General features: G+C 30.3%; 3 protein-coding genes across 3 annotated transcripts in view; 2 read left to right on the forward strand and 1 right to left on the reverse strand.

Annotated features, from left to right (window-relative positions):
* Positions 1–627: 627 nt before the first annotated feature.
* On the reverse strand, positions 628–3,086 carry LOC143199096 (uncharacterized). Its single transcript, XM_076408845.1, has 4 exons — positions 2,945–3,086; positions 1,132–1,298; positions 956–1,066; positions 628–907 (listed from the first exon to the last, which is right to left on the reverse strand). The coding sequence occupies exons 1-4, from the start codon at positions 3,018–3,020 to the stop codon at positions 851–853; spliced, it is 411 nt and encodes a 136-aa protein (XP_076264960.1). The 5' UTR covers positions 3,021–3,086; the 3' UTR covers positions 628–850.
* Positions 1,746–2,767, forward strand: Pfdn4 (prefoldin subunit 4). Its single transcript, XM_076408844.1, has 5 exons — positions 1,746–1,871; positions 1,942–2,001; positions 2,059–2,163; positions 2,217–2,333; positions 2,397–2,767. Exons 2-5 carry the CDS (start codon positions 1,963–1,965, stop codon positions 2,544–2,546), a joined length of 411 nt encoding a protein of 136 aa, XP_076264959.1. The 5' UTR covers positions 1,746–1,871; positions 1,942–1,962; the 3' UTR covers positions 2,547–2,767.
* Positions 3,087–4,507: 1,421 nt separating the features above from the next.
* Positions 4,508–17,105, forward strand: part of Msr-110 (DUF3736 domain-containing protein Msr-110) — a 63,260-nt gene continuing 50,662 nt past the window's right edge. The window contains exon 1 of the mRNA XM_076408833.1: positions 4,508–4,948. Within this exon, the coding sequence (XP_076264948.1) occupies positions 4,856–4,948 (93 nt within the window). The 5' untranslated portion in view covers positions 4,508–4,855. The remainder of the gene's footprint in view (positions 4,949–17,105) is intronic.

Below are 17,105 nucleotides of genomic sequence, written 5' to 3' on the forward strand. Positions count from 1 at the left end.
CCACCTGATCTGATTACTGGACATATGTAGACTTTAGAATAAGCTTTAGAATAAAACTAATTAATTAACATAATATTTCATACAGAAGATTGCTCAATGAAGTGATTTTCTACATGCCATGTATATATAATATAGACATAAGAAATACTTATTGCCAATAGGGCAGATTGGGGACTCACGAAGAGTAATAAAAAAAAATTAAAAAAATAAATAAAAAAAGTTTCTCCTTTCTATTATCTTGATATCCTGAGTGACAATCAGTATCTGAAGCTTTCGGTGTAAGTAATCGGTCCTATAATCAACAGGTACTGCTGCGATAGTAGGTGATTCGAATCCTGCAGGGTTATGTATTACCTTCATCCACCAGTTTTCCTTGATAGTTTTCCGAAATATTCTGTTCAAATCTTTTATTCCCTTATTATATCCTCCATAGAATAGTTTCCCATGTTTTGATGAATCCAAATTCTTAAATAGTCTAGGGCTGATCAACTGCACTATTACAATGGTGATCGTAGATTCCCAACTCCAAGCATTCCCTTGTTTTTAAATTAAGGTCGATATTTTAATGCCTTTCATAGCTCGAGATCTTATATGTTTGCAAATAAAAGACAAATAAAATGATTGTTATTTATTTTCCTTTTGCTTAATACAATTGAAACAATATCCGAAGGTATTCTGATTAAAAATAATATCTTGGAACTAAATTGTCAATTTAAATACAATAATTAGATTTATTTTATAACACAATTCCGTCAAAGAACTAAATAACTTTTTATTAAGAAAATAATTTAGAACTTAAGGAAAAACTACTCCATATTAAATTTGATAATACATGCTTTTTTTATTATATTTAATGCATACGTTTATATTTTACGAATGATGTCACTCCAAGATGACTTGTGCTAACCTGTAAATCAATATAATTAAAGACAAAAAACAATATTTTACGTCATACCGCCACTATTCCATCTTCGGTGAATTGATACACTTTCTCCTCATAAACAGTAGGATCTTTTGCAAAAATCATTCCAAATACCACAGTATTGCCATTACGAAGTGCGATAGCCTACAACCACAATTATAGTTGAAAAAATTACTCTCTGAAATATACAATATTATTTGTCAAATTACATTCACTTGATGTCCAGTAATTATTTTAGTCATGAATTTCTTGCCGTATATCCAATTTATACTTTGATCTCCGATAGTCACTGTAATTTGAGCTTGTGTAGAATTACTAATTCGTATTAACTTTTTGGCATCAAGAATCCTTTTTGCCGACTCGTCATCTAAAATATCTGTAAGTCGTAAATATAAATTATTATATTCCTATATCCCTATATAATCCTATATTCTTTCATCTGTTTCATTGAATAAAATTAAATTATCAAATAAAATCCATAAAATTATCAAAAATAAATTCAAACAAAATAATAATGACAAAGAGAATACTTCCTAAGAAAAATGTTATAATTAATATTTATGGCTTGTTCATTTTAAATATAAATAACTTATAATTTCATATAGTTGACTTCATTCGCCCTCTGGAGGATAATGCGTAATTCTAAGGAAGGAAACTTGAATAGAATAGTATTATTAGATATCCTATTATTTTTTTCTTCAGCGCCATCTATAGATTCATATCGAAAATGCATACGAAAGGGAAAACTATATGTTGGCGTTAAAATTTATACTGAAAATTGTTTTATTAACAATCAGTCACCAAAATAATTTTTAACATCTAATTATAAATTTAGAGTATTTCTTTATTTTATGACTTTAATAATTTTTTATGATTTAAAATATCAACAGATGGTGCTGTTAGTTTATGTTAACTTATCTGTCAATTCTGGTACCATCCTTTAAATTAGGTAAATTTTCGACACCTTTTTTGGTCACATAAATTTAGTAACAGAATTAATGAGGCCGTATATTTTTTAGAAAGAGCATATACATCTTAGAATGGCATCTACTAGTAATTCGAAAGGAACATTTCAACCGGTATTTTATTCATGGCTTCAAGATTGAATATTCTAACCTACAAAATGTTATTTTTAGGATTCAGATATTCATATTTCCTATGAAGACCAACAAAAAATAAATGTATTTGCTAGATTAAATGAAAAACTCGAAGATTTGAAAGATGAAGTCAAATTAAAAGAGGTATGTATATTTCTTTATTTTGTTAAAACTATATTAAGCACTATTTTTTAAAGAATGATTTAAAATGCCTTGAAGATGCATGTGATGAAATATCTCTTTTTGATGACGATGAACAGATTCCTTATTTGATTGGTGAAGTATTTGTATACCAAGATTTGGATACAACACAGGTAAAATTAATATTACTGGTTAGATCAAGCGCTTACATTATACTGTTATTTGTTATATTGTAGAAATGCTTGGAAGATGCCAAAGTAAAAATATCCGATGAAATATCAAATTTGAAGTCCAAATCTGAAGAAATTAAAGATCAAATGACAGAACTGAAAGCCCATCTGTATGGCAAATTCGGAAGTCATATTAATTTAGAAGCTGATGATTAAACTAGAAATAATGAAAGCCTACAGTTCATATATATTTCAAGTTTTCAAACATTATTATGTGTTAGTACTAATTTTTATATAATTAAAAAATGCATACACCATTTCACTTTCTAAAAATATTTTTATATAGTCTTAATAACATAAGCTTCTGATATATACAATACTGTTTTATGTATATATCTCTTTAAGTTACTTTCAAACAATACATTGCTTCCACAATCTGTATTTGTATTATTTCAGTGAGAATGTATTGAAAATAATTAACCAAGGTGAGTAAGTGATTCTTGTTCACTAAAGTAACATTTTACTGCTATTTTTAATATTACATGAAGATAAATAGCATAATATAAAATACTTTAATTCTACAAATATTAATTTAAATTATTTAATATGCTTACCAAACGATTTTATATAGTTTAAATATTGTTTTTCATCTTCTTCATTTAACTGATACAAGCCATTAAAGTCAGTCATTTTTGAATACAATTATATATAAAGAAATTTGTAACTCAAACTCTTAACTTAATAATAAGCAAAATGTAAATGTTCATGGATTTTTATTTATATATAATGTCCTTATGATAATTAACATAGTAACAACATTTTTTATATTTTAATTGCAATTAAACATGATTTTACTATTAACATTACTTTGTCTTTATTAGATAAGTATATACTATTTAATTTGAAACAATTTATATTAAAAGGCATTTTGTTAATAAGTCATAATAAAGGTCAATTGCAGTTACTAAATATTTCATATAATAAATATGATTTTATGGTTTAAATTTTTGAATTATTGTCATATAGTGAAATTAAGATCAAAAATAATATAGAAAATAAAAATTAATACAACTCTAATATAATTTAGTAAGTTAACCAAAAAGTGATATTTTTTTCATAAATATGTTTGCATATTAAACATTAATACAGTATATTTAAAGATAACACAGATAATATTTTGAAATGGACAAAGTGCTTTATCTACATTTTTTGTACAACTAAATCAACATACAACTAAAACAAAGTAATATGTACACTTTTCTTTATGTTTTATAATATTAAATAGGTTTGTATAAAGGTTTAGAATAGAATAAGAAAGTTTTATGTTTACATACATAAATGTTTGGAATAGAAAAAACATATTAATCCATAACAATATAAATAATAATTTAAATTGAAGAACGCGCTTCGGCAAAAATTACTAACGACCTTTTTGGTAATCAAAAAACAAAATTGATGACAAAAAGACTAAAATTCATTCATAAAAGACTATTTTTAAAGAAAGTATATTTTAAAAAATGCAGAAGGCGTTTGAGACAAAGTTGTTTGCTGTACAGTAAAAATGCGACAGAAAAACAGTTAATATAACGAATATTTTTAAATTAATAAATATATTTTCGTGTTTAGAGAGAACCAATCTGACTAAATTCAAGTAATAGTTTAAATGGCGAAGGCGCTTGAACAAAAAATATTGTTTAATGTATGATTTAAAACTAAAGACATGCATTTGCTATAATAAAAGTTTTGTAATGATTAATACGGTTATGGATTAATTACTATTTAAAGGTTTAAGATAGAAACAAGCGATATAAATAAAATTAGTAAGCAGTATCTGAAAAAATTGCGAAGGCATTTCAGGCAAAAGAATTTTAATTTAACTACAAGTTGGTGAGCAAAAGAGGCCATATAGTAAAAACATATAATATAATGTACATTTTTATTGTTAAATATATTTTCGTGTTTAGAGAGATCCAATCTAACTAAACAAAAGTAATTGTTGAATATGGCGAAGTATTTGATACAATGAGAGTTTTTTTACGACTAATATGATTTCATATATAAATGTAGAAAAAAGCGACATGACTAAAGTTAATAAGCAGTATTAGGAAAAATGGCGAAGGCGCTTAAGACAAAAAATCGTATTAGGCTACAAGTTGGCGAGCAAAAGAGACCCCATCAAAGGTTCGTTGCGCAAAAATCCAGCACGACCGTGTGTTTACAAAACATTGTTGGACGCGGTGGCCTCGCCGTTCCCCGCGGAACGTTTTCTAGAATCCGACTCGCATCGACTCTTCGAGTTTCTTAGCAACAACAACAATTACCAATTAGCGATTTCTGCCGTTCGACGACGTTCAGCTGCGGTAGGGGCACCGCTTACAAGGCTCGCTGGTCTCTCTCGTCCACCGCAGTCGGTCTAGGCAGCCGGTGACTTAAACAATAAACACAGCAAAGAGGACTTTTGTCGATCAACAGCGCAAGGAGAAATTCGAAAGTGCACAGGAACCGTATCTATTTTTCTCGAGAATATGGAGGAGAAACAGGTTCCCGAATCCATGGCTTCCGTCACCATCAAGCCTGAATATCCACCGTCCGAGTACTGTTCGTCCGAACCACCACCGGTAAGTTTTATTAACGTCATTAGGAACGAGATTGAGACGACAGGAAACCCTTTGTAAGACAATTATTCGAAGAGTATATTTATGGCATTTTTAAAGTAGATTTTCGACTTATAAACGTGAATTATTTAAATTATTTATTTTATAACAGCAAGCTCCTTGTATTGGTTCAATAATCAATCTAAGAAATCGATTTTACGTAGCTAGGACAATGATGTTCCAGTTTCCAATTATATTAGACTCCGGAATTAAAATATTAACCATTGTACGCGGCTTCATCATAACTTTCTCTGGGAATTGAATAATGGTTGTTTCTCTTTTTGTTGTTCTTTCTTTTCCGCAAAGAATGAAACCGTTCGTACCTAGGCGCGACAACGCTAGGAAGGTTTCACATTACCAGCAGCCTTTCCAAGCTTTCCCTTCGTAGAATGTAATGTTTACATGCGTATGCATTGGACAATTTATATTTATTAACATTTCAATTGAAATTAATTGAATACCGAGTTTTTTTTGGTTTCAGTCGTAATGGAAGTTGTATTATTTTTGTTATTATACATTTCACAACTACAAGTTGTGAGAGTGTGAGTCATGCAAGCTTGCTCTTTTTGTAATTTATATTTTAACGTGATTTTGCGTTTACGCAATTTAGTTTATAAAAGATATTTTGTGCTGCAAACAATCCGGCTAAAAAGTAAATTAATACTGCTCGGCGCATTGTTCAACTTTTAGGAGCGAAACTTTTATTTATTCGTGTTATTTTTCTGTGTCATGCAACTATCTAATTAAAAGGAAAAGGATCCGCTCGATTCGTGCATGCTATGTAGGTCCTCCATCAAACTTTGGTACGTTCAACTACCTGGTTCGTGCTAATGAAATAGTCTAAGCTTGTAGGATTGAATCACAGTCTTTTTTTTGAATAGCCAATAATATATGGTAATTATGGTACGAATATTAATGAATTATATTTGAATATTCCTAATATTATTTGGATAATTATGACTATTGGTCAGTAAATAATACTCATCGACGGAAAATTTCTTAGGCTTTTTTTGTTTATTTATGGTTGTTAAACTGTGTCGAATATTTTTCTATAAAAATCTTTATTCACTTAATGTATTCTAGGTGGTTTATATATAATGACTTAGTAGGATTTAATATTGATTTATAAATGGGAAAATATTTGTTTTTAAATCTTTTTTGTCGTTGATATGTTTAGATGGATGATTTGAATATATATATATATATATATATATATATATATATATATATATTCTGTTATAATATTTCATCATTCAGTCACGTTTCACACCAGAGAGTGTTAGATTTGATGATTTTGATGGTCATCATTTTTTGGTGATATTTTATTTTGAAAAACTTATCGTGATTGCCAAAAACTGAATTATTTAGGGAGAATATTTCTGAGGGTTTGGTTTGACGTATGATTAATCAGCGAACAATTGAAAACCATCCATATTAATAATGTGTAACATAAAAAGATTTTTTTCTTGTCATATAAGACCTGTATTACTTTTTTATTAGCAGTGCTGTAAATAGTTATTTCTGTTTTCAAGTATATTATCATACATTTTATTATATATAATTAAAATGTATGATAATAATGTACATGAATCCTAGAAAATAGCATGACCATTTTGTGTTTTTCGCTAATGCTAACATATTTTGTATAGTCCATTTCAATGCATAGCAGGACCTTCTCGTATATACATATTCCTACAAAATAAAAAATTCTGTGGTAATTTATTTAAAGTCAACATACTAATTAGTTGGTTTTCCTGAAAGAAAAAACACTTCAAGCCAAGTTTTAGTTTGAAATATACTTTTTGGCCATGAAGCATTGATCTGAACAAGTAAGTGTTTGGTGGGCTTCGGCAATATATTTTTTACAATCAAATAAAAAAAGTACTGAATATCGAAAATGTAATTTTGAGTGTTTAAAGATTAGCGTCTACATACACTGAATAACTTAATGATATTAAGTGAAAAACTATTATTTTATGTAGGGAAACGTGAAAACCATGGAATTTTACTGTATGTAAAACCGTGAACTTTTCAGCGGTTGTTTTATTGTTCTCTTCTGATTCAGAATAAGGGAATGATTTTTTCATTCCGGCATAATTTCCAACTTTTAACTTTTTGTACTGACATAATTTCAAACATATTGTTACCTTATTTAAATTTTGAAATCATGTCTCTGTTATGATTATTTTTCCGCTACATCCACTGAATTTTAATATTTAGTTATTAAGGTCATCTTGTGGGGTTTTCAGACGTTGTTATATATATATATATATATATATATATATATATATATATATATATATATATATATATATATACATTAAGTTATATATGTAGATGTATGATGTATATGTAGTCCATTCAATAAAACAGTGAACAGTTATCTGAATTTATTTACTCTTAATATTTACATTGAACTCTTTTCCACACCACCTATGAATTACCGCTGTAAGCACGTTTTTTTATGTAATGGTATCTTCTGAAGGCATAATCCATCTAACTAGCAAATTGTATATGCAAATAATGTATTTTACTTTCATTAGAAAGAATATGTACCTTTCACATTTAGTTTTTATTTCTGCTTAGTTGGTTCTGTTACTACTTGTATACATCTTTCTCGATAAAACTAGATTAAATATCTGCATTCTCCTTAATGCAATAAAGCAAAACAGTTGGTATTCTTTCTCTCTTCAAACATTTTATCCAAATGATCATATATATTCCGAACAATTATACGTATCTGCGCACACAAATCTTTGAGACTCTACAACAAGATTTCCTATAGTTATCCTATATTAATTATATACCCACCTTTAATCCTTTTCACTTTCATCACCCTGTCAGAGCATGAAGAACAATATATTTGCTATGAATTATTAATAAATGTTATGACTAATTGTTATTCCAACATATACCTTTTTCCATCAACTGTTGTTGTCTTAAGACTATTTTTATTATTATCTTGCCATGAGTGACCATTCGGTAGATTGCTCCCTTTCTGATATAGCCACATCTGATCTATATACGCAAATTGAAGTAATAAGTATTCAATTAGACTTCTCCGTGGGTTATCTTTACACCATTTAAATCCTATATTACCCAACAGTGTATGACGGTACATCCCTCAAAGAGCTGCATATCTAAGCTCTCCATGGATATTTTTAGACAGTTCCCTCTGAAATAATTCTATGAAATTATATTTGTATTGAAAAAAACTACTAACTGTTTTTATACATTTCATATATTTGATGTCTGATAATGCTAACATCAAGCGGATCTTGATTTTTTCGCTGAATATAAAATTATATTTTTCATTTTTTGAGACATTTCAGTGACCGTACCGATACTAATATTCAGTGCAGCTGCAACACGCTAGAGAGTATTTTAAATAAAAACCCCAGCAACTTAATATTTAACTCCAACAATCAATCTGTTCTCTCTGGCTTCGGCATTTTCAATAAGTGTAATAATAAGCAGCGATTTGAAATTTATTAGAACAAGCAAAGCGTCAAAAACAAAGTTTACCCATTTTTACAGGCGTTTGACAACCGGACGTGTTTAAGAGGCTGATTCGGTTACAGGTTCGAACTTATTAGACAACATTGTGTCTCTTTTTAATTATGAATACAACGAGTAGGAAAATATTGTCTGATTCTAAAACGAAATTACAAATTGCGACAGGCAATACATTAAATATCTTGATGACGTGAGTTTACTGTTAGTTTGAATAGAGTATATGTTAAAAATATTTACACTGAGATTTGATTTAAGCTTGTATAAGTATCATATTTCTTTTATAAATATTTTCCATCGACTACAACCACTGAAGGCGCATTATTTAAGTCCAGTAACAGCACTTCGACAGTGTTTAAGACTTCCTTGACCTCCTTAAAACTTAAAACTATACCAATAAACTGCGCTAACTAGGTTTATTCGATTTGTGACCGACGTACTTATATATTTATGGTCGCGATTGCGGCTCGTTAGTATTTTAAGGTCTTATTTAGGATCCGACGACCGCCGGACATCGGCTTCATCTGTTCGGTGCCTTTCCTTCGGCGTCGATCTCGTAAACAATTGCGAATCGCCGACGTTCTAACAGCCGGCGACTTGTTGCGTGTTTCGTAAATATTCTATTCTAACAAGGACACCTGTTACGGTTGATGTTTTCAGGCTGGCTCTTAGAAGTAATTGCCGCCGTTGTTGGCAACATTGTTTTACTTGGGCAACGGATCCATTGTTCGGTAAATTATTATAAACATTAATGGTGTTTTCATGATAATTTATATAGTTGCGCCGACCGTTTTACTCTTTATTGGATTGTGTGCGAATTGCATTGTATAACTCATTAAACAGTTAACTATTTATTTATATGCAATTTGTGTTAAAATAGAAAATGAAACTCTACTTAAAATAATAATAAATCATGAAAATGAATATGAAACAAATATTTTTATACCGCTATTTGTTTATATAAAACTTTTAGAGTTAATTTGTTTTATATTTAATTATTGAATTATTTATGTTACAATTTAAACCACTAATAATGTATTGTATTAGGTACTTGAATGTATTCTGATCATATGCTGTAAAAAGACATTTATTGAGACAAATTGGCATAATATAAATTAATTAATACCGTGTTGAAAGAACAATGTTGGTTTGGCAGCGATACAATTACCAATCCATTTTCGAAGTTCATCATATTGAGGATTTTGAAACCGTATGCCAGCTAAGCCATGCTGCATCGATCTGAACAATTGGCGATCAGAAGCCCATGGTTTTTGCCAATCACAACACGCCACAGGAAACTCTTCTTTTTATCTGGCAACCGATAAAACAGTATTAGAATGGTTCGAAATGGTGTCTTCATTTAATTCGTGTGGTAGCCATTTTCTCTCCCTTTGAAACTTTCTCAGGCAGGCAAACCTCCGGAAACAGTTGAATTACTAAGCTTTCTGAAAGTTGTTGGAGAGTTTGAACTGGGTTTTTGTATAATGATTCTTGCAATTAATTGTCTTTGAACATTCCTGGTCGCCCCAGAATATTCTTTGTCATTGACATATCAAAATCGTCACTTCTAAAATATCGAAATCAAAACCAATGATTGAGATATGACGTATCAGCATCGCCATAAATGCATGAAAGTACTTAATGGGCCTCAACAGCTGATATCTTGACGTGGTGATGGTTGAAAAATATAATTGAATTAATATTAAGCTTTTCTATTTTTATAAGATTTAAATAATAATTTACTACGGAAACTAATGTGTATAGTTAATAGTAAAATATCTTAATAAATATAGTATAATACTTAATAAACCATTAATAATCTGTAATGATAGTTATATTTGTTTGTTTTAATATTTGCCTTGGATACGTATATGTTTTTCTTTCGGGTTTATGAAATACTACTGGTTGTTTTATTCCAAACTGTTGATTGATGTTTAGTACAAACAAAACAAATTCTAACGATCGGTAATTACCACTGTTTACTTGATAGGATGACTTATTTTATATATACCCGTTAAATTATTTGGTTACTTTAAACAAAACTATCAAGACACAATGCATCAATTCATCTTACTATTTTCAACTTTAGAGTTAACCAATTGCTTGAATATTTAGTTTAATGAGATTAATTGTTGTTTATAACAGTCAGTTGTAAGAGTTTTGTTAGATTTCACATTAGACTATACCTTTCTGGCCTCATTAAATACTTAGCGACATAGTGATTTAGTGACTTCAGTACACGACTAACTTACAATTTGTCTGCACAGTAACTTAAAACGAGATACCTATCTAGGAAAATCTATTGGCTGAAAAAGTGGTGAATGCAATAAAAACAGCGCCATCTATGTGCTAGGCCCGGGACTTTTCAGCTCATCTGTTAGGTAATTGTTTCTGTGGTACTTGGATGGATCCACAATATTTCTCAGGACTTCATTCTGAACTCCTAAAACTGATGCAAACAGTTCGTAATATACTGCTTTGTTATGACACAAGCTATTTTTATTGCAATAAATAACGTTTATTTTTGTTTCAATTAAAAACAATTAATTAGAACTTAACAGGTCAATTAACAACACATTTTTTGGCAAAATTAGTTTGTTTCTATTCAACATTATTCCCTTCAAGGGTCATACACTGAGTATAGCGACCTTCCAACTTTTCGATACCTTCTTTGTAGTACGATTTGTCTTTTGCTTCAAAATAGGTCTCATTCGACGACAATTTCTTCCCAGCGAACATTCTTTTGAGATCTGAGAACAGGAAATTGTCGCTGGGGGCTAGATCTGGAGAATACGGTGGATCAGGAAGCAATTCCAAGCCTAATTAATGGATTTTTGCTATCGTTTTCACTAACTTGTGACACGGTGCATTGTTTTGGTGAAGCAGAACTTTCGTTTTCTTCAAATGCGGCCGTTTCCGGCGATTTCGTCCGTCAAACTATCCAATAATCCTATTGCCAGCTGACTATTATGTTTTCCCACGTTTTGGAGCAGATTCATCGTGTTCAGTCTACTCGGATGACTGTCGATTGAACTTCGGAGTGAAATGATGGAGCCATATTTCATCCATTGTCACATATCGACGCAAAAACTCGGGTTTATTATGCTTCATTTTCAAACATCATTCTGTATACCACTGTCCGGAAACTCGACGTCAAGCCCAGTTTTGGCTTCAACTGTATTTTTTCTCTTCAAAAAGCAATATTTTATCAACACGCGAAATTCCTTTTTATCCATTTTTTTCACAATAACAAAAGCTGCTTCACTCAAAATGCTACAATTCACAAACTAATGATCCGACAGCTGTTAAATTTATACACGCATCTTTTGAGGGTTAGGGCTAACTAAAGAACATATGGATTTAATTCTATATGTCAGGCCGGAGACTTTTCAGTTGACCTGTTATAGTTAGTAACGGAAACTTAATGTTATTAATGTATGATATACGAGCAAAAGCTTTTGTCCACCAATTTAGTAATATCGTCACAAAATATACCTATAGAAACGTAGTCTTAATCGATATTCTACAAAAATTTAAGCAAATAGTATTTACAAGTTGTCGGAGCTGGACTATACGGCGGGTACGGCAGGACTACGTTGTTATGGAATACGAACGTATTAAATTAAAAAACAAGTGGAGACATCTGTAGTTAAACGGCGGTCCTGATCTTGACATTTACTCATAATATCCTGCATAGAATTTTGTTTATGAATATATAACAAGTCGGTACAATAATATTTAAACAAAAACACTTCATTTCATCGAAACGGCAATTAATGCTCCCAACTGTAAATATTTACACGACCACTATCTAAACAAATCTCCAGCTATTGAATAACCCAAAACAAAAGAGGTTGACAAAATATTTCGATATGAAACGTGATTAAAACAAATCGACACTTATCAAGTTAATTACGATAACCAAACACATTTTTTTTAATTAGAGCGATACAGCACGACTGTTATATATTTACTATAAAATGACCTCGTGGTACTACCCGATGGAATTTGGTCAAAACGGTTAATTATTTCGGTAAATATATCAAGTCTAATACATTATTTAATTGCTGGTCGGTTACTTAACATAAAATGGCCTCAGTACGATAATAAATAACACTAAATTCTAAATACGTTGACCTCCATATTAGTACGATTTGTTCAATTGCCAGCAGATCAGGCACTTAAATGACATTTGACAGTTAATCAGTCGATTTTAATGGTCGGCTAGATCACGAACTGTTTGATAATGTAGCTTGATTTTAAGGTTATTTAGAATTCCAGAAAATGTTTTTTTAATACAGTTATTTGCTACTTTCTGTAATTTACCCTCCATTTAGGTATTGGTTGTTTAATATGTTCAGTTCCATTATTTGGTTCCTTCTTCGTTTGATAACATAGTGTTACACACATACATTTTTGAATATATACATGAATATTGCATCAATTCTGATCATCGTTCATTGATATCGTGCTCTTTTTGGGCTATGCGAGAGTCATAATGAAAATAAATTCTCCTGTAAAGTTTTTCTAGTGAATTTTTCCATGTAGCTTGTCTAGAAAGTTACAACAATCATCTAAATTTATGCTTTTACAAGTTTCGAAATAACCTAGGAATAAAATTCCTTTTGCAAACTCAAGAAATGATCCTGATATTTTCTTGAGCGATTTTATTAACACTTTAGGGTAAAAATGATGTGGCTCGGTGAATGGAGGTAAATCGAAATGAAACAGTGGTGTTTACATAATGTGACCGTTATTTATTGGCAATATAAAAAATGTGAAAATACAAATAAATAAAACGGATGGCAGCGGAGTTACCTGTTGACGAGGCTTGGGCAGTCGATGGTGGCACGTCTAAACCAAACGAGGGTTGAGCACTGAATGACCGAAATACCCTTCAATAATATCCCAGATAAACGTCTCGGGGTTGCCGCCAGCTATTCGGTGTCGGGTTCCAATTGGCACCCCGCCCGTGTTCAACATCTGGGATTATATTTCTGGGTATTTTGTAGACCGTTATTCCACGATGTAAAATTCGACATGCCTCAATTCGCTACAACACTAACTGACGTTGCGGTGGAGTATTCAGTTTTACATCATGTTTGTTGATTCAAGTTGGTAGGTCCAAGTCTTATTCATGGAATGAAATGATTTTGAATTAGTTTTAATAATATTACTGTTGATTGAAATTGGCGAATTACTTAGTAATTATAAGTGCGCAAGTTTAATTTGAATTATGTTTAGTCATCTATTACTCCCAAATTATTCTGACGAATTGTTATCTTTCTGCCTCTTTCGTAGTCTGTTAAGACATTTTTAACTTGTACTGGCAGGTATATAGCTTTTTTACTCTCTTTAGCGGATTTCTGTTCGATATTTTCTGAAGTATCAGGTATATTAATTATAAATTAAATTTAAAGATTTGCCACAGATGGCGTTCCCATGTATTAAATCGCATTGAGTACATTTGTAACCAACTTCATATTATCCAGATATATTCCGAGGTATTTGGCTGATTGTACTTGAGGGATCGGGCATCCATCAAGTGATATAATTAGGTTTTTGTCATTTCGCCGTAACGCAAAATTGACATGGACAGATTTGGAGCTATTAAGCTGTATGTTCCAGTCCCTAGCCCATTTGTAGATCTAGTTAACCGCTACTTGTACTTTTTCACTAGCCTTAGACAAAGATACATCTTTGCCATGATAAACGGGTCGTCGGCAAATATTCCAATTACTAATTTTTTTGTTGTTGGGAAATTAACAGCTTTAGAGGCTTTTAGTGCCAAAAAATGTTTGTTTTGTGTGATTGTTTTTAGTTTGTTTGGATGTGTACCGAGTAAATCGCATTTGCGGTAAGTTTCTTACTTTTACACTTAAATTTCATTAAAAGGGTAACAATGCTCCATCGATTTCAATATGTGAATACTGGTTTCGACTTTTTAAAAGTAGTGATTTTGAAACCGAATATAAAGAGCATTCGGAACAGCCGAAAAGATTTTGGGAGAATTTGGATGCATTAGTCAAGGAAACCATCAATGGGGATTACTATTGACTACAATAGATGGGTCTGAGTATTATTCTTCAACATGGCAACGCTCGACCACATATTACAAAACCGGTGAAAAGATACTTGGAAACATTAAAATGGGAATTGTTTCCCCATCCACCGTATTTTCCAGACCTTACTTCTTCTCATTTCTTCTTCTTACTATTTGTTGGGGTAAAAATGGATCAAACAGTGGATAGCCTCAAACATTAAGAGTAATGGTAAAGGACAGTGGAATATTTGGAAGTGTTGATTATTGCAAACATCTGCACTACATCATGATTTAACATCTTTTGTCCAATTTTTTTGTTGATAAAATTTAAGTTTAGAAATATAAATAAGGGCACTAAAAATTGTTAGGATGCTTTTGTTTAACAAGTTAATAATTTTTCATGCTTTCATAATAAAATTAAAGCAATTTTTCAGAATTTCAATCATTTAATGGTAAATACTAAAATGATCATTGAAGATGTCACTCTCGTCGCTTCATAGAAGCATTGCGGCTTACAACTTATTCAACAAATTACGTCACTCAGTTTACTGTTATCAACTAAAACAATAAATTAAAAATAACAACCGCATAATTAGCCATAAAAATTATTTAATGCGTGTTATCTTTTTGCTCTGAAAGATACTCTGAAATATCCTCCATATAATTATCGTAGCGCACTGAATAGCTTCCTTGAAATGACTGAAACGACTCGAACAGCTTTATTAACAACCGCAAGAGAATATAGTACGCTTTCTAGACACTGCACCACTGTAATTATTGCGTGTGAAAACCATGAAAGTTTTCGTCTGAAAAAAATACACCAAAGTTTCGACTGAATACACTAAATAAAAACGCAGAACAAAAGCTGATTGATTGCGATATGATTGTAATAAATATTATGTAGATGAACGATTGTATTTAAGCGATGGGTAGCCATGCGAGTAATGAAGAGCCATGTTAATACGTAATACGTAAATGCGGCATTTGTTATAAAGCAATACTAACTTAGCAATATTACATATTTAGTCATTAGTTGTTATTTGAAAGAATGGTTGTGTACATGGAAATATACGGTAATTACTCAACGAAACATGGTACTTAAATTGTTTTCATGATTTTTATTTATTTCTCAAATGGGTTGGTAAAGTTCCACGGTTGTTTTTATACTAGAAACATTACTAAATAATTCGATTGTATCAATAGATTTTGCTCCTATTATGTTGTCTATGAATTATTGCAATAAGTAATCTTAAATCGTCGAATGTTCAAGTGATAATCACGTTATATTTATTTGAACATGCCCTAAAGAGTATTAAAAATATTAACATTCAATATATTGATTTTAAAGAGATTATAGCGTAATGGTTTCATAGCTGTATTGCAAATATTATAACCTATTTTCAAATTATTTAGCAATGCTAGCTTTCATTATAATAGGAGCAATGTTTTATGGTATAATAACATTAACATATATTTTAATTGCCTTTTATCTTTGGAAATGTGAAAGTAGAAACAATTAATTGCCAATAAAAATTATCTATTAATTGTTTTTCTACATATTCTCCATTACGATATTTGTATGTTATACATTTTTGAGCATATTTCGAAACATTATTCTACGACATTACAAATTCCACTAATACATATTTAAAAAGTGCACTATCAATTTTGTTTCAGGTTGTTAAAAGAATTTGTTACCTTCAATTTTCACATTATACAGATAATTGGCATCAAATATTTTGTTAATTTTGTTTATTTTAATATCTTTCCGATCTTTTTCGACTCTCCCGAAGTACTGTCTATTTTACAACTATTGCTGAATACGATAAATGATCTAAAATGACTCATTATAAGTTCATTGATTTATTGTCAATATTCTGTTAGTCTGTCGAAAATTATAAAAATTTGTTTTAGTAATCTAATTCACGTATATTACATCTAAAGTTATTATAAACAAAAAAAAAGTAAAAATTATAAAGATATATAGTAAACAATTTCAAGCTTTACAGACACACAGAAACAACGATTTGCATCTGACAACACCAGTTCAACAGAATCCCGAAATATAAAAGACAACCCTCGTACTGCCAATTTTGTCACTATAATTCAATATAAAACTGGTTGCTACAGATAATTTGTATTGGGTCTTTTCTTATGTGTATCTAACCTAACCTAATTTTAATTAATTATATTTGTGCTATGATACTGTTTGACCAATTAAACCCTTCTTTTTGAAGAATCAAAAATGAATGAAAATGCATTATAATTGATGTTACTTACTCATCATTGAAGCAAATTATATTGAAGCAAATTAAGTACATAAACTAAATCGCCACTACTTTGAATGAATAAAACTTTGCAAAATTTCAATATATTGCGAGATTTATTCAATTAATTATCAATCTATTTTATTATTATATTATGGTAGATATATTAATGTAAATAAATTATTTGTGACGTAATAATAGCAAACATATTTAATTATAGAGTAAATTTGCTTTAATTAGTTTGAAACAATTGATTTTAAATTGCGATTTTAAACAAAACTGTTCTAATAACTTACTA

This window comes from Rhynchophorus ferrugineus, unplaced genomic scaffold, assembly GCF_030347505.1.
Source record: "Rhynchophorus ferrugineus isolate W39M unplaced genomic scaffold, kcgeb_rfMv2 rfM6, whole genome shotgun sequence".
NCBI classification, from domain to species: domain Eukaryota; kingdom Metazoa; phylum Arthropoda; class Insecta; order Coleoptera; family Curculionidae; genus Rhynchophorus; species Rhynchophorus ferrugineus.

What these genes read in the sequence shown, in the direction of transcription:
- LOC143199096 (XM_076408845.1), bottom strand. Translation starts at nt 3,020, where the DNA reads ATGACTGACTTTAATGGCTTGTATCAGTTAAATGAAGAAGATGAAAAA. An exon ending in AAACTATATAAAATCGTTTG is followed by an intron (nt 1,299 to 2,944) that starts GTAAGCATATTA and finishes TACGACTTACAG; the next exon opens with ATATTTTAGATGACGAGTCG. An exon ending in CCGAAGATGGAATAGTGGCG is followed by an intron (nt 908 to 955) that starts GTATGACGTAAA and finishes ATTGATTTACAG; the next exon opens with GTTAGCACAAGTCATCTTGG.
- Pfdn4 (XM_076408844.1), top strand. Translation starts at nt 1,963, where the DNA reads ATGGCATCTACTAGTAATTCGAAAGGAACATTTCAACCG. An exon ending in CGAAAGGAACATTTCAACCG is followed by an intron (nt 2,002 to 2,058) that starts GTATTTTATTCA and finishes TGTTATTTTTAG; the next exon opens with GATTCAGATATTCATATTTC. An exon ending in AAGATTTGGATACAACACAG is followed by an intron (nt 2,334 to 2,396) that starts GTAAAATTAATA and finishes GTTATATTGTAG; the next exon opens with AAATGCTTGGAAGATGCCAA.